Source organism: Helianthus annuus, chromosome 11 (genome assembly GCF_002127325.2).
Source record: "Helianthus annuus cultivar XRQ/B chromosome 11, HanXRQr2.0-SUNRISE, whole genome shotgun sequence".
NCBI lineage: Eukaryota > Viridiplantae > Streptophyta > Magnoliopsida > Asterales > Asteraceae > Helianthus > Helianthus annuus.
This window is the reverse complement of record NC_035443.2, coordinates 54865060-54885773: the sequence shown is the minus strand read 5'-3', so window position 1 is coordinate 54885773 and position 20714 is coordinate 54865060. Positions and strand designations below refer to the sequence as shown.

The window sequence follows — 20714 nt, the reverse complement described above, 5'->3', positions numbered from 1 at the left end:
ACGTATGAAGTGATATTTAATATCGATGTGCTTCGTTTTCGAGTGCTGTACAGGATTTCTAGTGATCTGTAAAGCAGTTTCATTATCAACATAAATAGGAGTAGTTAGGAATTCAAAACCGTAGTCCCGCATCTGTTGTTGGATCCATAGAACCTGGGAGCAGCAACTAGATGCAGCAATGTATTCTGCTTCACATGTAGACGTAGCCACACATGTCTGCTTCTTGCATTGCCAAGTGACTAGGCGATTGCCTAAGAACTGACATCCTGCTGTAGTTGATTTTCCATCTTTCTTGCAGCCGCCGAAATCAGAATCACTGAAAGCTTTGAGATCGAAGTTATCATCCTTAGGGTACCATAACCCGGTGTCAGGGTAACTCTTCAGATAACGAAAAATCCTTTTGACAGCAGCATAGTGAGAGACCTTCGGATTCGCTTGATACCTAGCGAGAAGACAAGTTGGATACATAATGTCGGGTCTTGATGCGGTGAGATACATTAAGGATCCAATCATAGCACGATAAAGTGAAGAATCCACAGCATCTCCTTCTTCATCCGGAGTAATCCCGTGATTCTGCGGAAGAGGAGTAGAAATTGGCTTCGAATCGGACATCTGGAACCGGCTCAAGATGTCTCCGACGTACTTGGTTTGATGGATAAAAATTCCAGATTCGGACTGATTAACTTGCAGACCCAAGAAGAACGTCATTTCACCCATCGCACTCATCTCGAATCGATCTTGCATCACCTTTTCAAATTCCTTGCACAGCTTATCATCGGTAGAACCAAAGATAATGTCATCGACATACACTTGTACCAACAGAAGATCTTCACCTTTTTCTTTGATGAAGAGGGTACAGTCGATCAAACCCCGTCTAAAACCATTGCTCAGTAGGTAGGTAGACAGTGTCTCATACCAGGCCCGAGGTGCTTGATGAAGACCATATAATGCCTTGTTAAGTAGTAAAACCCTGTCAGGATGTAATGGATCTTCAAACCCCGGTGGTTGCTCGACATATACTTCCTCTTCGACTACTCCGTGTAGAAAAGCACTTTTAACATCCATCTGGTACACCTTGAATTTCTTGAAGGATGCGTAGGCTAGAAAGATTCTAATAGCCTCCAGACGAGCAACAGGTGCATACACTTCATTGTAATCAATACCTTCAATCTGACAGAAGCCTTGAACCACTAACCTTGCTTTGTTTCGTACAACAATCCCACGGTCGTCCTTTTTGCACTTAAACACCCAGCGAGTTCCGATCTTTTTGTAGTTGTCGGGCCTATCAACCAATTTCCATACACCCAACTTCTCGAACTGCTAAAGTTCTTCTTGCATGGCTTCCACCCAGGAATCATCTTTCAATGCCTCCTTCCAAGATCTAGGCTCTTCTTGGCTAACATAGCAGGCGAAAGACCAATCATTTTGTTGTCCCGATTCTCGTATCTCAGCATACAAGCCAGCATTTTCGTTATTTCTGATTTGATTCCTTGTCCTTACACCACTGAGAACATCACCTATAATATTCTGCTGAGGATGAATGTTATGAATTCGGGTTTCAGAAACTGGAGGAATTTCAACATTTAACCTCAAGTTATTGATATTTAAATTCCCGATATCATTCTGAAGCTGGTGAGTTGTAGAAGATGATGCATTTTCTTCTTGGATAATTGGCGCAGACACTGGATCCGTTGCTTCTGAAGTACCTTGAACCGGACGCAGTGCTTCACCATCATTTGCATCAACATACTCCTCATCTTCCGATTACAAATTGTAATCGACAGCATCATTAAACACCTCATTTGAAACGAGATTGTTGACAGACGAAGAAGCTTGTGAGTCAACAATGATTGGACGAGCTAACAGAGAGCCAGTCGCATTCTCGCTTTCAGACAACATTTGAGCAATTGCATTGTCATCATCAAATGTCGGCAGATTAAATGAGTCGAAAAGACCATCATAATCGAACATCCATGGATCTCCAGAAGGCTTCGGAGGATTAGAATATCTTTGAACTCTTACTTCACCCCATTCTTCAATCCTTTTGGTAGTCAGGTTCCATACTCGCAGATTAGGAGTAGCATACCCAAGGAAGTAACCTTCGATAGCTTTGGCACCAAACTTCCCGTCAGGCTCAATCATGGTACATGGTGCACCAAAAGGTTCTAGATATTCCAAGTCAGGAGTCTTCTTGTGTAGGAGTTCGAAGCACGTTTTTCCATGTCTTTTCACTGTGAGAACCCTGTTTAACGTGTAGCAAGCCGAGGCAACAGCTTCAGTCCAGAATCGAACTGGAAGCTGAGACTCAACCAACATGGTTCTTGCAGTCTCAATTAAGGTTCTGTTCTTTCTTTCAGCGACTCCGTTTTGTTGTGGCGTGTACCGAGAGCTGTATTCATGAAGGATTCCTTTTGCAGTGCAAAACTCATCCATAACCCTGTTTTTGAACTCGGTACCGTTGTCGCTTCGAATTCGCCTCACCTTTAGATTATACAGATTTTCCAACAAGGTGATCAAATTCTTCAGAATTTCTGGAGTCTCGCTCTTGTGGACCATGAAGTCAACCCATGAAAATCTTGAATAGTCATCAGTAACTACCAAGCAGAAAACTTCTCCGTGCACACTCTTGTGTTTGACTGGGCCGAAAAGGTCCATATGTAAACGCTCGAGTGGCATGTTGACAGTGTTAACCTTCTTCAATGGATGAGATTTCTTGGTCTGCTTCCCTTTCTGACACGGCACACAGACATCTTGAAGTTGAAAGTTCTTCACATTGACACCTCTCACCAAATTGTTTTTGACAATGTGATTCATTTTTCTGAGGTGAATATGACACATCCGTCTGTGCCAAGAGATCGTCTCCTTTTCAGTGGCTTTTGAAATAAAGCAAGTAACTTGTTTTGACTGAGTTATTGCTTAGTTCATATCAAGGACATACAAATCATTAACTCTTGGTGCTGATAAGAGAATCCATTCAGCGGGAATCTTGAATCCTGGCTTTAGCACATAACAACCGGCATCATCAAAATGCACGGTGAACTTCTTGTCGCAGATTTGAGAAACACTCAGGAGATTGTGATCCAACTGTTGCACATAATTGATTTTGTCGAAACTCACAATTCCATTTGAGATCATTCCCTCGCCGGTGATATACCCTCCTTTGTCTCCAGCAAACGCAACATATCCTCCTCTTATACTTCGTACATCGAAAAGAAGACGATAGTCGCCCGTCATGTGCCTGGAAGCCCCACTATCAACAATCCAAAGACTATTAATAGTTCCTCCTGGAGCCGCCTGCACATGCAACTAAAATATCAGTTTGAGAGGGGGACCCAAGCCTTTGTGGACTTGGGTCGTCCTTGATCATCAAGGAATGTGATCTCAATCACTTGATGATTAGGAAATAAAACCTCTGGTGCTCCCCCTGACTTAGTTACCTGTTTTTGTTTCCAAGCTTGTTGTCCTTTACCAGTATTTGGATTAATTGTTTTTACATTTACTGATTTTACAGTTGTGGATTTAGCTTGTACAGGTTTTTCTTCTTTGACCTCTGATTTTAAGGCCTTCTCAATTACCTTTTGGTTCTTTTGTTTTAACTTCTTTTCCCTTTCTTTCAAGACACGTGGGTCTTGTTTCGGGGAAACCGGTTGTTTTTGGTAATTGGTTTCTTGTGGAGCACTCGTTTTTCCTTTCAACTTTTGCAGGTATGGGCAGTATCTTACAATGTGCCCAACTGTGCCACATTCAAAACACATTCTCCGCTCTACAAACCTCGGAGAAACATGTTGATGACCAGACGGAGAACCAGACACTGAACTTTGTGATCTAGATGTGCTTGGACCTAAGTCACATCCATTGGTGTGTTGGGTATAATTGTTCTGATCATTTCGTTTTAAGATTCTAACTTGTTTTACAAAATCAATGTTAGATTTATTTTGAAATGTTTCAAGTTTGTCAGTACCCTTTGATCCAACAAAGTTCACTTTCTGTTCTCTTTTCTTAGCTGGAGCTCTTTTGTTTTGCACCTTTTGAACCTTAGGTTGCTCAACCTTAGATTGTTGAATTTTAGGTTGTGCAGCCTTAGGTTGAGGAGCCTTAGACTGCTCAACTTTGGGTTGTTGAACCTTTGGTTGTTCAGTCTTAGGCTGCTGAATTTTTGGTGCTTGAGCATTCTTGTTTTGAGCCTTCTTTCCCTGTACCTGGCCCTTACCCTTTCCTGAATTGACTTGTTGTTTTCGCTCAACTGGTAGTTTTTGGTTTCCGTATTGTTTTCTAATTTGTTCACACGGAATTGGATCACATTGAGTGACTGTCACTTTTTTACTTTTGTTTCCCAAAAACTTATCAGTACATCCTTCAAAAATTTGCTCAATTAAATCTTGATTTACATTTTTAATTGGAAAATCTTTGTCAGAGTAGATTTTGCTATCTCCTTTGAGCGTATACAACAAGTTATTCCCTTCAGAGCCAACTACAAGGGATTCCATTGCTTTTGACATTCCAGTCTTACTCGGTTTCACTGGTGGATCACACAGAATGTGATTCTCGATAGGAATATCTGTTGTAACCGAGTTAGACTGTTGTTTCACAATTTCTTCAGATTCATCATCCGAAGAATCAGCATCCTCAATAATGGGAGGACTCTGTTCCTTAACACATGATGAATCTGTCACATTCTCAGATTCTGATTGACTCGAGGATGATGTACCAGTTGTGAACCCGAGGCCTGCTGCAAAGTCATCTAGACCGAGTGGCACAGTAGGTTCAAAACGGGGCATATCCTCGTCATTAGGCAACTTGGAGTAATTGTGATTCATCGGGGGAGGGCATGATTTGTAACCAATACATTTTGCATCCCCCTTTTTCCTTTAAACATCAATAATGTGATCCAAAACATAGCGGGAATTGGAATAGCTTTCCAATTTCTGCTTGATTGTTTCACATTCGCATCGAGTTGTAGCTAACTCTACCATTTGTTTTTCAATTGTGTCAATTAAATTATTATTTGCATGTTGTTTTCTCAAAACAGCCTTTTGTAGTTCAGAAACATCATGTTTTAATGACGCAATTGTTGCTTTAAACTCCTTTTCATTTCTGGTTAAAAACAAGTTAGCCTCAGTTGCTTTAGACAGATCAACAATCAATTCTTGATTGTGTTTGTGTGTGATTTCAAACAGACTTTCCTTTTCTGCATATTCTAAACATTTAGCACATTCAACAGCAGCAGAAATAGAGTCAGGTTTAGAATCACATACCTGAGAGGTTTGTCCTTCAACATGAGCCATGAAGGCTGTATGAAAAGAAAAAGATCCATCTTCAGAGAAAAATTGAGAAAGCTTCTCGGAAGTTCCAGCAGCTTTCTGGCAAAAAATAGATCTTCTTTTGCATAATGCTTCAGCGTCAGCCAAGAGCTCATCAACCTCCAAGTCTAAAGCCTCACTTGATAAATCACCAGCATCAAGTGATTCCCCATCCAAACTTCCACTATAACCCGAGCTATCTTCATCTTCTGAAGATTCACCAGCAGACACGGGTTCTTCAACCTTTTCAACCACCTTAGCATAACATGATGTTCCACCATTTCCTCCTTCACCAAGCTGAAGATTCCAGTTGCAAATCTCATCAGCTTGAACAACTAATCCTCTGTGGGGATTAGAGTTTGTGGATCCAGATGTATTTCCTCCCACGGGAACTATTTATCTGTCAGAATTGTTCTGTTGCTGCTGAGGCTGTCTCTGATTCCTGAAAGGATTCTGATTGCCTTGCTTAGGTGGCTTCTGACATTCCCGTTTGAAGTGACCCTTTTCACCACAGTTGAAGCAGGTGACAGCATGCTTATCAAAACCATACTTGGTGTTGTTGTTGCTTTCCAAGTTGGTTCTCCCCGTTCTCTCCATAAATTCCTTTGCTCTTCGAATGGCACTAGCAAGAGCCCATTTTATATCCATCATCTCAAATTCTTCTTTATCAACTTGCTGGTAATCTTCGTTGGTTAGATTGATATTTCCAATCTGACCTGCAACCAACCCACAGTAAGCACTAACCAAGGTGTTCAACATCTCCATATGCTCCTTGGCTATCTCGACACTGACTTTTGAAAAGTTTGAAGTGTCCAATCTGACAGTGTTCGGATTGGAAGTAGCTTGAAAGCTTGAAGAACTTCCATAAAATCCTTGCTGTTGTGGTTGTTGCTGTTGAGCTCTGTTTGGATCCAAGAAAGGCGGTGGTGTGAATTGTTGAGCTGTCTGTTGTTGTTGTTGTTGAGACGAAGAATCTGGTCTTGAATACATCATCGTGTATGCTGAAGGATCAAACTGATTCGTTGAGGAAGGTCCGGTGTTAGAGATGAAAGCTGTTTGAAGCTTAGCATGCTGAGAGGCTGGCTTTTCTCCACTAATTCCACCTGCAATCCCAAAATACATCTCTGGATTCTGAGGAGTTATTGTTCTTTTTGCCTTTAGCTTTTCTTCTACATCTTTGTTCTCCAATTTCTGAATTAGCTCATAAACGGTGATTGTGTCCAGAACACCGTTTTCTTTGAGAATCTCAAGATAACCGCTCCATTTTGCTGGTAACCCATCAGCAAATCTTTTCACCATTTCTTGTGGAGTGGCAGTGACTCTGAAGGCAAACATTTCACTCAGCAGATGATGGAATCTTGTAGATAATTCAGCCAAACCCTCGTTCTCCATACACGTGAAACCTTCAAACTCTTTCTTCAGCAGCTCTTGCTTGATCTTCCTTGATTGAGCGTTTCCTTCACACCGTAATGTGAGCATATCCCACAAGCTTTTAGTAGTTGTACAGTAAACGAACTGGTGGTATATGTCTCTGTGAAGAGCTTGCGTGAGAATCATGAATGCTTTCTTTTCCAACTCAAATTTCTTCTTATTATCATCAGACATTGTGCTGTAAGTTTCTGGATTCGATCCTGCAACTTCCAACTCGTTTTCAAATGGAGTAAAGAAACACATCCATAAATCTTGACCTTGCCCCTGAACATAAGTTCTCAACCTTTCTTTCCACCATCCCCAATCATTGATGTGATTAAGCTTTGGCGGTTTTGTGCTTGTATCAGTTTCACTGTCGTTCTGCATCATTGCTTGAATGATGTTGCTTTGATTTGTGACCAATGCCCATTGATTTGCAGTTATCATTGCAGCTTGAGGTGGGGCAATAGCCTGCATCCATGCAGTTTTGTTGAACTCTGGCGCAGATTGCGTGGCTGATGATTGCGTAGATGATGACTGTGGAGTCAAAGTTGTTGTAGTCCACGCAGATGGATCCCATTGACCGTTTGTTCCCATTTTATATTTAATATATTAGGTGAAAATTGATTTTAAAAAAATTAATTTTCACAAACTATGTTAAAACTTTGAAGGATAACAAACTGCCGAAGGATCAAGGATCGAAAGACCTGAAATATCACAAATTGTTAAGCTTAAACAGATAAGACTCGAAAGATAACACTAGCCGAAAGATAACACTTGTTCGAAGGATCAACAGTGTTCAAAAGATCACTGTTGAGTTTCGAACAGTAACTTCGAAAGATTCTCCTACACGAAGGATCCTTATCTTTCGAAATGTAACAGTAGCTCGAATGATGTATCTTTCGAAAAGATTCCTTGGCTCGAAAGATTACTCACTGACTTCGAAAGATGTTCGAAGGATGGGTATCTATCGAACCTCCTTGATCGAAAGATGATCTTTCGAGTTCGAAAGGTAACTTTCGACGAGTCTGACACACTGACAAAAGTTGACAGATTTGTGAAAAGGTGATGTGGTTGGTGAACCAACTTTCGGCAGAAGGGATGTTCTGCACCAACTTTTCACCAACTTCAGATTTGACTTTGAAAAGTTGCCCAAAAAAGAAAGCTTCTTATCCACAGCCAAGCACCGGAGTTTAGCCGGAAGTTTGGCCGGAATTTAGCAAACCTTTTTCAAACAAGATTTTAAGTTACCCAAACCTTCCCGTAACACACCCGGTTAATTTAGAACACGTTTTTATGGTTAGAAAGTCAAGAAACACACTAAAAACAGGTGCTAAACCAAGTGAGTTTTTGTCCAAAACACTTCCAAAGTCTTGCACAAACCCGGTTTTAACAAGGAAAAGAGCCACGGCTCTGATACCACTTGTAGGTCCCTCGGAGGTTGAGGTTAAACCTATTCCTTGTTATGTTTAACACACTAGCAAGTGCGGAATCCAAGCTAGAGTGCAAACCGTAGTTTAGATGAAAGCAAAGATTACAAAGAGAAAGAGTAGACAAGCAATATATCAAAGTTTTCTCTTGTATTTCAGTGGACACGGTTACAGCCCTTGACCAAACTGAAATGCTCTCTTACAAGACCTTGGGTTCACTGACAATGCTCTCACAATATCTTTCTAAGTGTCTTCTATGAAATGAACCCCAACATGGTATATATATGCCATAACAGATAACATGCACGAAGGATGATGAGTTCTGGTCGAAGGATCATCTATCGACCAGAATGTCCATCGAAAGACTCCGAAGGATCCATACATACCTCGAAGGATGATATATCATTCGAGGTCCATATGTGTCCATCGAATGATGTCTTTCGAGGTCATCGAAGGATACAATCCATCCTTCGATGACATCCTTCGAAGCATACAATATCTTACACATAATGTTGACTGTTTGGCCAAGTCAAACCAGGAGGATGGTTGACTTGGTCAAACATTTAGTCAAACACTTAAACAAATACAACAAAAGACGTAAATACGACAGACAAAAGACATCGTTTTATACATTACAAAATACAGACAAAGTACAGACACAAGTGCACCAACAAAAAGTAGACAAACATTGGAACATAAGGGCGTGTTGAAGCAAACCTGTGGTATTCCCGCATGCAATGCAGCTGCAGTGGATCCACTAGTGGACCCGAATTATAAGCCAAACAGCATATTAGTACAAAAATTGTGAATGTATGACACGACAGGAACTTAACAGTCTAACACGCAATTCATGAGTTTGGGTATAGTCTAAACAGGTTTGGGTCGACCCACGCACATATCTAACTAAGCGGGTCGACATGATTGTTTTAATAATTTAGAATATAAAGAAAGAAATGAGCATCAGCCTTTATAGTTTAAACTTTAAACATAAAATAAAAATTTTAGTTTCATAGTATAGTAAAATGCCATTTTCGTCCTTGAGGTTTGGTCAGTTTTGCGACTTTCATCCAAAGGTGTTTTTTCGCATCTGGATCCAAAAGGTTTGAAATCTTGCCATTTTCATCCAGCTCATAACTCCATGCATTTTTCTTCATGAAGTCAGGGGTATTTTCAACTTTTTATTAACTTAAAGGGCAATTCGGTCTTTTGAATACTTGTACATTATGCTAAATGCCTGTATATAAAGTGAAAAAGACCGAATTGCCCTTTAAGTTAACAAAAAAAAGAGAAATACCCCTGACTTAACAGAGAAAAATGGATGGAGTTAACAAGCCGGATGAAAATGGCAAGATTTCAAACCTTTTGGATACAGATGCGGAAAAACAAACCTTTGGACGAAAGTCGCAAAATTGGCCGAACCTCAGGGACGAAAATGGCATTTTACTCTTTAGAGTATTAATATGAAAAAAAAGGTAAAACAGATCGTGTTCATGTCAACCAACGAATACACATGTCACGTTCGGGTCCATGTATATGACACATTTTTATGGATAGTGTTGTGTTCGCGTTTGTGTCAAATTTGCAGGTGTGACCCATCAACACGACCTATTTAACATCCCTAGATAGAAGGAAAAAAGGTTGTAATCCATTTTTCTAAAGACTAATACAACTATAGAACTTATCGCAGTTGAGAGAGAAACCTAGCCGGAAGCTTACCTACCACCATGATGAATAGCGGCAGCACACTTCGGAAACAGCCACTTGTACGGTACAGAACTAATTACAGAACGAAAAAGGAATCAGTCCAGTATTAAAATTTCCTGTTTCTGAATACTTGAAAACGAAAATCTAAGTAGACAACAAACACAAAAATGCTTACCCTGAGAAACAGAAAAGCCGGCCACTAAAAAGGGAAACTCCGTCCTTGACGAGTTCTGATTTTTCTGAATGTGGTGATGTTTCTGCAGCAAGCAATCGTGTCGCATCATCCAAAGGTCCATATCCAGATGAGAAAAGGATAAAACGGTAATTTGTTGTCTTTAGAACACTTTGAAGGACATGAAGAAGCAACTGAGGTTTTCTCATAAAGCCCATGCTGCCCGAAAAAGGGTATTGTGTTTCAGAATAGAAAGTCAGTTAACAGGTTGGGTTGACCCATAAACACCTTTTGTCCTTTTTAATCAATAACGGAAGCATTGATTATGATTATATTAGTTGTTATTATGTAAATTCAAAAAACTTGCCTTCCTATAGAACTCAAACCAATGAAAACAGGCGGTAGTGATTCTGGAGCATATAAAAAGTGTTGCAACTCAGTGTGAGCTGAACACATTTCAGCTTTCATATTTAATTTCTGTGAAGAGGTCAAGACTGTAATTTCTGCACATTTTTTGCACGAGAACTGCCACTCCATAGGAAGACTCCAGAAGCCACAAACATGAACATTTGAAGGCCAATAACCTAAAGCAAAGAAAAGCAGAACGCATAAACGTTAAATGATATGTTGCATTCTGTAACTACAAGAAACACCTAGCAAAAAATTAAGAGAAAAATGCCTGGATAGTCCCTGTGGTTTGCCCATTTTTCACCTTTAGTCCCTAACTTTCTAAAATTACAGCTATAGTCCCCAACTTTTGCAATTTCGTTCCCGGATAGTCCCTGATGCGGATGAAGGTTAGTTTTTGATGTTAAGTGGATGTGAAATTACAAAATTACCCTTAGTATTAAAAATCACAATAAAATATTAAAAAAATCTAATTTATTATTTTAAAAAAAAAATACTAATAGACCCACCTTTTTCCTATCCCTACCCCACCCACCCCCTCTCCCCTTTCTCTCCGCCTCTTTCTTTGTCTGAACCAATCAAACCACCACCACAATCTAACCACCACCACCATACCTCAAATCCATTTATGTACAGCAACCGTCACAACACAACAATTGAACTATAGTGACATCAGCAAATTCAATTTGTATGCAAAGCTGATGTCAACATTTTGTTTTATCCTTCTAATGGATCAACTACTTTTCGTACGTACAGTCATACACAGTTGGGTGCGTGAGTGTTGTGAGGTCTCATGGTTGGTTAGCCGCCAACCGCCTGACCCGCTGTCGGAGCAACAACCTATGGCAGATCCCAACCAAACACAGGATTACAACCTATAGCACACAGATCAAACAGCCGCCTCACACCTAATGTCCCTGCGAAAACGTAAATGGGTCACCGTGCTGTGTTCCTGAGTTGATTGTTGGTTTCGATCTATAAACCTTTGCTTTGCTTGATATCGATATTGTTTTATCCATAAAAGTCGTGCCTTATTTTCGTTGCCTATTTTAGTTTAGGGGTGGAGTTAATCTATGGATGTGGTGGTATGGTGGTGGTGGTGGTTTGATTGTTGCAGACAAAGAAAAAGGAAGAGAGAAAGGGGAGAGGGGGTGGGTGTGGGGTAGGGATAGGAAAAAGATGGGGTCCACTTTTTTAATAGTAAGGGTAATTTTGTAATTTCACATCCACTTAACATCAAAAACTAACCTTCATCTGTATCAGGGACTATCCGGGAACGAAATTGAAAAAGTTGAGGACTATAGCTGTAATTTTAAAAAGTTAGGGACTAAAGATGAAAAATGGGCAAAACACAGGGACTATCCGGGCATTTTTCTCAAAAACTAATTTAGAGTATTACCGTACCAGGACATTCTACAATTTCTTTGCTGAAACCATACCTGTAATGATATCATGATATGAATAATATTAGAATAAATACATGTGTTGTATTTTTCATAGAAATTAAGCATGAAGAGATAACATGTAAAGTAGCATTATTGATTATACCCATTTATTCTTTTCCGAAGTTGAAATTGTAGAATATATGGTACCATGGCTTTGATCTTACAGTAGCAAAGGAGATGAAGGCCTACTGTGCCACACGGGATCACTTGTGACTGGATCCTAGATGCATGAAGAGACAAGATGATTGTAATCAACGCGGAACACCCTGATTAAAAAAGAAAAAGAAAAAGGCAACATATGTTGCATAGGTCAAAGGATAAAGCCAGGTTGGGTTGGGTTGACCAAAACACCTCTTGTTCTTTTTTAAAAAATTACTGCCTTGGTTATGATCAAGAAACCAAGTTATTGCATTTACAGGTCAAAACGGGTTCGGATTGAAACGGACCAGTACTAATACTTTTTTGCCACCGCTAGAGAAAGCCATTTCCATTTCCGTTTTTTAACTTGGTTTAAATTGCAACTCGCTCACGTACGAACAGGTACTTTGTATCAAGATATAAACCAGCTACAGTCGAACTGGACTGTTCGAGAAACTAACGGCAGCTGAATTATCACAGTAAATCTTCAATAAAGAAAATCAACAGAAGCAAGGGCATACCGTGAAAGGCAAGGGACTCAGCTTTAATTCGGTAGCTCTCCATGTTCCCCAATCATCAGTAAAAAGAGGCCACATCCAATGGATAACATCTTTCCATGAAATCTTGTTTAATTCAAATTCAAATACCATACATCTGTCAGTGAATTCTTTCATATCAGCTATAAAAGAGAGCATGAGAGGACATGAATCTTGATTAAGGGAAAAAAATTAAATTCCATGTGAACATATACTACACAAGTGGTTAAAAAATTTACACGTGCACATCCGAGATTTAATTACTTACTACACTGAGTAGATTAATTCCTGTCATTTGTTATCGTTGGTAATTTTTGTAATAAACTTGGTTAAACAAAATATGTAATAAAATGAACCCTAAAATGATATTGGAGCTTTACCTTGTCACTTGAGGCTGCTTGAAGATAATTGTACAAAAGTGGAAGTTCTTCACTAAATTTACGTTCAAAGGATGAAGGAGCACTGCACATGGTATAATATGAGTTGCTTTATCCAAGATAAAAGAAAACAGATGATAAAACAAAGATGTAAACACTAACTTTGCAAACAATTCAGCTTTATTAACCAATAAGAAGTTGCATGATATTATATGGATAAACAAAGTCAACTGTACCTATAAGGAACAACATAAGGAGCTGCTACCACACAGCGAACATTAAAAAGCTCTGCCAGGCTCCAACCTTCCTACACAATAAAGATATGCAACAATTTTACTTATAAATATGCCATAAATTCATTTTTGTACAGGCCACTTTGACTTTTAGGTGTCAGGTGGACATTAGTACATTACCAATGCAAAAAAGTTTATTATGACTAGATCGCCCTCCATGCTTGGGACGTCACCAAAGATGTTTTCGAATAGGGCAACACATTCTTGTCGATGCTCTCTTGTATATTTTCTTTTCTCTTGATGAAAGGAGAACTGCACACAACCTGGAAAGTCCAAACAGACACAAAGACCTGGTCAAAGTCAAACAACAGAGCTGCTGTCTTTTTGCAACAGAGAAAGCATACTGTAAAAACGGTAAACGAGTGCAGTGACAAGTGACAACAAAAGGTTTCGTTACGTAAACCTGAATTATTGTTATATTCACTGGGCGAAAGAGCAGGAGGAGACGAAACGGAGAAACATGAAACTTTATTTCTGCTTAGATGCTCCCTTATGTCCTGCCGAGAACAAACGAATCAAATCATGTGATTTTTTACTCGTAAAAAAACTACAAGTGCATAGCATGCATGTCACGTTATGTTAACTAAGCTAGTTTTTTTACCTGCCGCGCGTTGCGGCGGTGTTGTACGCGACATGATAAATTACAAACTACAATCAACCTGACTCGTTTTCGAACTAAATTTTCGATGAAATGTAGAGTAATCCGAATTCATACGTTGAATGAAAATGTATTATATTTGACCTGACTTGTTTCCAAACAAAATTTACGTCGAAACGTAGACCAACTCAAAATGTACATAAAATAAACACGTGCAATGGCATCATACGTGGCACGATAAAGTATAGACTACAATCAACCCGACTCGTTTCCAAAATAAATTTACGTCGAAACGTATAGCAACTCAAATTTACATCGTCGAATGAAAACGTATTATATTTCACCTGATTTGTTTCCGAACAAAATTTACGTCAAAAACATAGTCCAACTCAGAATGTACATAAAAATAAAACATTTTATAATTGACCCGACTCGTTTCAAAAAAAAAATTACATTAAAGCGTAGAGGAACTCGAATTTATACCGACGTGTACATAGAAAATAAAAACGTAAGAAATTAGTTTTATGGTAAAGTTGAAACTTTAGAAACTTGAGGGGGTCAAAGTGACATTTACAAAGTTAGAGGGTTACTTTTGACATGATACAAAGTTAAAGGGTTACTTTAGAGACTTGGGGGTAGAATGGGTCGGTGGCTTTGAGCCACCGACCTTTGACTTTAAGGTTATATAAATCTGCTTCCATAAATGTCTTAACTTCTATTTTGCCAGTTATATGATAAGTTCAGCTTTCTACAGTTGGAAACGTGAAACTATTATCAAACTAATATTGTTTCCTTGTTACGTAAGGAAAATTTTTCTCAGAAAGTATTGAACAAACCTCATGTGCAGAATGCGTTATAAATACCACTTGATATTGCAGCTGGTCACAAGCAAAAGCTGTGGCAATTGCCTGCAGATAAATTTTAAGACGTATTATATAATTAACATAAAAATGTAAATGTAATGAGTGAAACTGATTAATATAAAATAAACTGAAATTAAGATAGTACGTCATTAGTAATCATATAGCAAGTCACGATTTCACATGCAAGCTCTCCTTTGTTGAAGATATATTATGCAGATTTTAAATAGTCCAATTTAATATTTGGAACCAAATGAAAAACGAAACGATCTTATTTTTGAACTGAAGAAGTATATTACCGCTATCGGATACACATCGCCTTTTGTCCCAAAGGCCATGAAAACAGCCTTAGGCTGCCTTCGTACAGAAGCCATCCTTTGCGCCTTCACGCCTTCCAGATGATGAACGTAGCTGATAAAAAAACGATTATCAGGTCAGTAGCAATTCATAAAATTACATAATGCATCAGCCATCATGTAAATTTCCAATATTAAATTATATTATTAGACTTTTTTCTAATATATATCAGTTATTATGAACAAAGCATTCTCAAAAACTGTAATGACACTTGCGCTTCTGTTTAGTTATGTGCTAGCAAGAGGTGCTAGATTGAAAGCTTGCACGATTCGATCTACATAACCTGCAAATGAAATTACAGATTGAAAGTGCAATGTTTTGTAAACATTCACATTTGAAACACAAAAATCAATGTAAATTATAAAAATCGATACTGACGTTTCCACAGTTGACAATACCTGTATACCGAAAGCACATGTTGACTGTTCCATTATAATGAGGTTGAACTTTTGTAATTGGGAAAATGTACTTATATTTCTGATTTTAAGCTTTAATTCTTTTTTTTCTAACAATCTCGTCGAATGTGTTCTTATATTATTGTTAAGTAAAAATTGCAACACATTAAGAAAACGAAAACGGAAAACATAAGTGTTGCCAAACAAGATTTGTTAAACAAATTCAAAAAAGAAGAAAAAATAAATATAAGTCAAACTCAATTGATCATTAATGGAAAAAGCTTAATTCCAGCCTAGAGAGTTTCTACTAATTTAATATTAAATCCTTCTAAGGAAGATAAGTAAATTTTAGAAAGATGATAATAAGGTTTAATTCAAAAAAAAAACTTTAATGCAGAAATGGCCTTTATTTCACTTTTTAAAAAAGTGATTATAAATGAGTAAATGCATGAGTATATCTGTATATGATATATATTACAAACCAAATTAATGTATTCCAAAATACATTAATGGATATTTTCATAATATGTAATCCTATTTTGTCATTAAGAGTTGTACCTATAGTTTTATTTGTGCTTGACCATTTCCAGAGCCAAAAGAGAACCATTATCAAGAAAGGAGAGCAGGAGCCCAAAGGTAAGCCTATCACAAATTGAAAGTTTAATTTTTAACCCGTTGTTCGTTTTGTGTTTATTTCAGTTGCTTCAGTTTTCCTCGATACTGTTGTTTAGGTAACTCGGTAAAAGTTTCCCAACGGGTCAGATATCATGGTGAAAGAAGGACCTTGCTGTCATTGTGGAATTGAAAGTAAGCAGTTAAATTTCGTTTTATGATATTTATCTTCTTATTTAATTTTCTAGTACTCATTTAGTGAATTGTGCTAAAATGGTTACACAATAATATATATAATTCGATTGCTCTTTTGGGGAATACGTTTATGTCTAGCCAGATACCGTATATAATTATTTATATATGTGTGTCTACTGTCTAGCCAGATTCTTATCTGCATATAGCATGACGGTATAACTTCAATGACACAAAAATCTTGGTCAATTGAAATTAAACCTATCTCTAACATTTCAAATTTTGGGTCATGAATGTTTGGTCTATAACTTAAATTGATTATTGGCATCTATCCATTATGTACGATGAAAAGCTAAACTTATGTTTAACCATTATTTAACTCTATGTCGAATTAGATCCCCTTTATTTTTCATATATCATACTCAATGTGTAACACAATCACCATGATGTTTGGGTGAGGCAAATCTTTGATATTCAAATATTACAAAATAGTTCAATGTTTTGTTTAAAATATAAACATTAAGAATTTCCTTTATTAGCTTAATTTTCTTTATTTTTTAGAACAGTACTAAACTACAGATATTTGTCCACCACGGGGATTGAACCCCTACTGAAGAGGTTATACTGTTTATAGGTTTTATATAAAGAAATTAGCTATTGGTATGAAACTGTTTATATAGCTATTAGCTAAAACTGGTTTTCGTAGAAGAAATCGGATACTGCTTAATATTTGAAAGTGAAACTCTTAAGTCTTCCAAATAACAAAGATGGATGAATAAGCATCCTTAAAGATCTCATCCTACCCCTACAAGTTTATAACCGCTTTTGATAGACAAATGGTTATTATGCCTTTAGGTTTCCTCTTTATTCATCTACTCTTCTGTATGCCATATTTCTAAATAAAGACAATGCCTGATTCCGTGTCTGTCTATATACGTACTGAAACTTAGATTAACTGGTGTATTGAAATAACAAACTAGCAACAAAACATGTTCATCGGCTTCTACATAATTGACGTATAACAATCGTAGAAATGAGACATAAGCACTAACGGATTACAATGTCGAGCAGGCACTCCGTTATGGAGAAACGGACCGCCTTCAAAGCCAGTGTTGTGCAATGCATGTGGCTCCAGATGGAGAACAAGAGGAACACTAAGTGACTATGTTCCAAAGCATGCAATGCAGCAGTACACACAACTGAATGGACTACCGGCAGCAACCGGAGACTCCGGTTCTAGAAACCTAAGCTCTCTTGATGAGCCAAACACAGCTGGTAATAAATATCAACACTTCTATTCACAAATTACAACTGTTTGTTGATAAAAACGATGAATTTTGCACTAATTGAAGATCAAAATCAGAATAACTAGCTAGGATTAAACCTAACTAACATTTTGGCAGATCTAACACTAAATATTTCGAATTTGTGCCCGAGATGAACAATATACAGTAATAGTAGTTGAGTAATTTGAGATACCTGTGCGATTATCTCCTTCAAATCTGTCGAAATCACGTTCTGCTTGAAATAGCAATCGTCAGTTTCAGAGTATTTTTTGAAAAGATTGCTGTGCCTAATGTTGTATATAGTTGGAAGTTTGGAGGGGCATGTTTTGATAGGGTAGAAACTAGGAGGGTCAAATTTTGGAACTTTAATATTTGTGTGATTGTTGATTATGATTTGTAGGGTTGTTATTTAAAAAAAAAAAAAAAAAAAAGAGTAAACTGTCATTTTGGTCCATGTGGTTTGGTCACTTTTGCCACTTTAGTCTAAAACTCAAACATTTTGCATCTGGATCCCTATGGTTTCAGTTTTATTGCCATTTTGGTCCAAAAATGAAATCAGGTCATATTTGTCTTATAAAATCCAGCTATTTTGTCCCCTTTTCTCAGGAGCAAAATGGTCATTTCTTTTTTATAAATAAATACCAGATTTTAAAAGATAAATATGACCTGATTTCCCCCTGAGGAAAATGACAAAATTGCAGGATTTTATAAGACAAATATGACCTGATTTCATTTTTGGACCAAAATGGCAATAAAACTGAAACCACAGGGACCCAGATGCAAAAGGTTTGAATTTTGGACTAAAGTGGCAAAAATGACCAAACCACAGGGACCAAAATGGCAGTTTACTAAAAAAAATAGTATTTTAATTTGTGCGTTGTTGCGGTATCAATATAGTACTAGCATTTGGTATAGTTGTAAGGCTACAAGGTGTGGTATAAGTCCCCTAGGGACTTTATCACGCTACATCAGCGGCACATCAACGTCACATCACAAATACATCACGTCACATCACAAATACATCACAAATGAGCCTTTAAAGTCTCTTCCTTTAACTTGCATGCAATGGTTTAAAACCCACATCATTATTACCTAATTATTATTTTTTATTTATATATTTTATTTTTTTAATTTATATGCCAATTTTATTTAAAACAAAATAAAAAAACATAATTTCATTAAAATAAATAAAACATTACAAAGTCCTTAAAAACCGGGAATCGGTGGGGTGATCGGATGAAGGGAAGTTGGGGTGCTAGGTGGCATCGGATAATACCCAAGTTCACCCGTTCGCGGGTCTCTTCGGTAACGGTCTTCTTGTTCGTTGTTGAGATTGTTTGCTAAAGTTTGCCAAAACGAATGGTTGGGATCCCACGTGTTTTGGTTGTTGGTAAACATTGTGTGAATATGAAAAAAAATTTAAAGATTTTAGAAGGAAGAAAAGGAGGAGATGAAAATTAGAGAAACGGGGTAAGGGATTTGTAGGTAAAATACAAAATCTAAACTTAACTTTTTATTTTAAATGACCGTTGCCCAACGGTCTTGTTGACCAAATGCCTCGATCAAGCCATTTTCTGGCTGTTAGCGTGCTGGCGGACAAGGGATAGCTCCCCCTTGGTAACGTGCAGGGGGTGATGGAGGGCGCCAAGGGGCGCTATTTTTGTTGAGTTGGCGGGATGGCGTGAGGCCACACCCCCTGGCCTAAAGGAATGAAAAAAGGATAACTTTATTGAAGTTTCAGGGAGTGTATGTATGATAACTTTAATATTTTACCCTCATGTTTTACGAGGATATTAGGATTGACACGCGGTGCAGCTGTCAAAGAAGAAAAAACTTTATTAAAATTAGCGGTACAAAAGTAAATTGATTAAACAAAAAGGACCAAAAACAAATAAAATGCCACATGGTAGCATGTGAGTGGCTAGAATAAATAATGAGAGTGAGTGGGTTGTTTTTATCGTGTATTTATATGTGTGTGTATAATGTATGTATTAATAAGTAGGTTAGAAACCTTGGAAATGAAGATTTAGATATATTATAAAACGATATTTGTGATATGATATAATTTAAATTAACTTTTTTAAATTTATTTACTATATCTATTAAAAGTTAAGCGGTTTTGTCTTTCGTACCCAATCATAGGATGGCACATAATAGCATCTCTCTCTCTTTTTTTTTAACCATTGGGTGTCAGCCCAATGGCCACCAGCCCGTATTCTAACCCGGAGATGGCGGGTTCGAGTCTTGCTCGTTCCCAATGCCCCTACGGTAGCGGATTTACCCCCAGACTCAGGCTTGTTGGGTGGCGGTCTGCGAGGTGGGATCACCTCGGCGGTTGAGAGGACCATGGAATATCCCCCCCCCCCCCCCGCATCTCTTTTTTTTTCTTTTCTTTTTTAAGTCTTTTTTTTTTACTTTTACATTCTTAACTTTACTATTATACATGTTTAGTCCCTCTGCTTGAATAAAGTTTTCTACTTATTAGTTAGCTTTGCTTATATATATGTTTAGTCCATCTAATTGTATTTGTTTTGGTATTGTTTTAGTGTTTTTTTTTCTTGCTAACATGACGAACCAAACTAACTCACACCGCAACATGCGGGGTAAAATGATTAGTTAAAAATAGAATACGAAATGGTGAAATAAGATAAACGTGAAAAAGATTTTTAGGTTCATGGACATTCGATGTGAAAAAGTTATTCTTTATTAGGAATATATGTGTTTTGAAATTAGTATTTTTGTTAAGATTTTATAATTTAGCTAGTCATTCTATGATTCTAACTTTACTAACGTGTTTTTCATGGGTTCGTAGGAGCAACTGAGCCAAATTTTGGAAATGTTCCTAGGCGTAGAAGATCCAACCTTGAGCAAATTGTTTTATCGCCAATGGAGCGACTTCACAAGCAATTATACGACATTGTGCATGAGGATCCGGAAGAGTTTATGAAAGAGGAGGTGGTTGGAGATGTGCTTATTAACAAAGTAGATAACATGATGTCCACTCAACCAGAGACTGCTCTTGGGGCGATGCTTCTTAACTCACCACCTAAAGATCCTGAACACAGTGAGTCAGTGTCATCTTCGAGCATCAAAACAGCATGTGCATCTACTTCAACAGAAAATGGTGGTAATGGTGGTGACTCGACTTCACCTGAAAATGGTGCCAATGGTGGTGAACAAGGAGAGTCATCATTTACATGA

At 37.8% G+C, this 20714-nt stretch overlaps 2 protein-coding genes across 7 annotated transcripts in view; one reads left to right on the top strand and one right to left on the bottom strand.

The window, feature by feature from the left end:
• LOC110888325 (sterol 3-beta-glucosyltransferase UGT80B1) overlaps nucleotides 1–17836 on the bottom strand; it is a 25716-nt gene extending 7880 nt beyond the window's left edge. Inside the window, exons 1-15 of one of the 6 annotated variants that reach the window (XM_035979280.1) lie at nucleotides 17707–17812; nucleotides 15244–15311; nucleotides 14971–15082; nucleotides 14648–14719; nucleotides 13617–13710; nucleotides 13334–13476; nucleotides 13157–13227; nucleotides 12924–13005; nucleotides 12529–12630; nucleotides 12034–12089; nucleotides 11829–11863; nucleotides 10384–10600; nucleotides 10020–10235; nucleotides 9857–9916; nucleotides 8858–8897 (exon numbers count right to left, since the gene is read on the bottom strand). In XM_035979280.1, the coding sequence (XP_035835173.1) occupies nucleotides 8858–8897; nucleotides 9857–9916; nucleotides 10020–10235; nucleotides 10384–10600; nucleotides 11829–11863; nucleotides 12034–12089; nucleotides 12529–12630; nucleotides 12924–13005; nucleotides 13157–13227; nucleotides 13334–13476; nucleotides 13617–13710; nucleotides 14648–14719; nucleotides 14971–15045 (1263 nt within the window). In that variant the 5' untranslated portion in view covers nucleotides 15046–15082; nucleotides 15244–15311; nucleotides 17707–17812. Of the gene's footprint in view, nucleotides 1–8857; nucleotides 8898–9856; nucleotides 9917–10019; nucleotides 10236–10383; nucleotides 10601–11828; nucleotides 11864–12033; nucleotides 12090–12528; nucleotides 12631–12923; nucleotides 13006–13156; nucleotides 13228–13333; nucleotides 13477–13616; nucleotides 13711–14647; nucleotides 14720–14970; nucleotides 15083–15243; nucleotides 15312–15981; nucleotides 16176–17706 lie in introns of those variants that run through there. The other 5 variants (XM_035979277.1, XM_035979279.1, XR_004871302.1 and 2 more) reach the window with 5 other exon arrangements.
• LOC110888324 (GATA transcription factor 26-like) lies at nucleotides 15933–20714 on the top strand. Its single transcript, XM_022135855.1, has 3 exons — nucleotides 15933–16059; nucleotides 17299–17502; nucleotides 20326–20714. The coding sequence occupies exons 1-3, from the start codon at nucleotides 15933–15935 to the stop codon at nucleotides 20712–20714; spliced, it is 720 nt and encodes a 239-aa protein (XP_021991547.1).

What these genes read in the sequence shown, in the direction of transcription:
- LOC110888324 (XM_022135855.1), top strand. Translation starts at nt 15,933, where the DNA reads ATGGATATTTTCATAATATGTAATCCTATTTTGTCATTAAGAGTTGTA. An exon ending in AGGAGAGCAGGAGCCCAAAG is followed by an intron (nt 16,060 to 17,298) that starts GTAAGCCTATCA and finishes AATGTCGAGCAG; the next exon opens with GCACTCCGTTATGGAGAAAC. An exon ending in TGATGAGCCAAACACAGCTG is followed by an intron (nt 17,503 to 20,325) that starts GTAATAAATATC and finishes ATGGGTTCGTAG; the next exon opens with GAGCAACTGAGCCAAATTTT.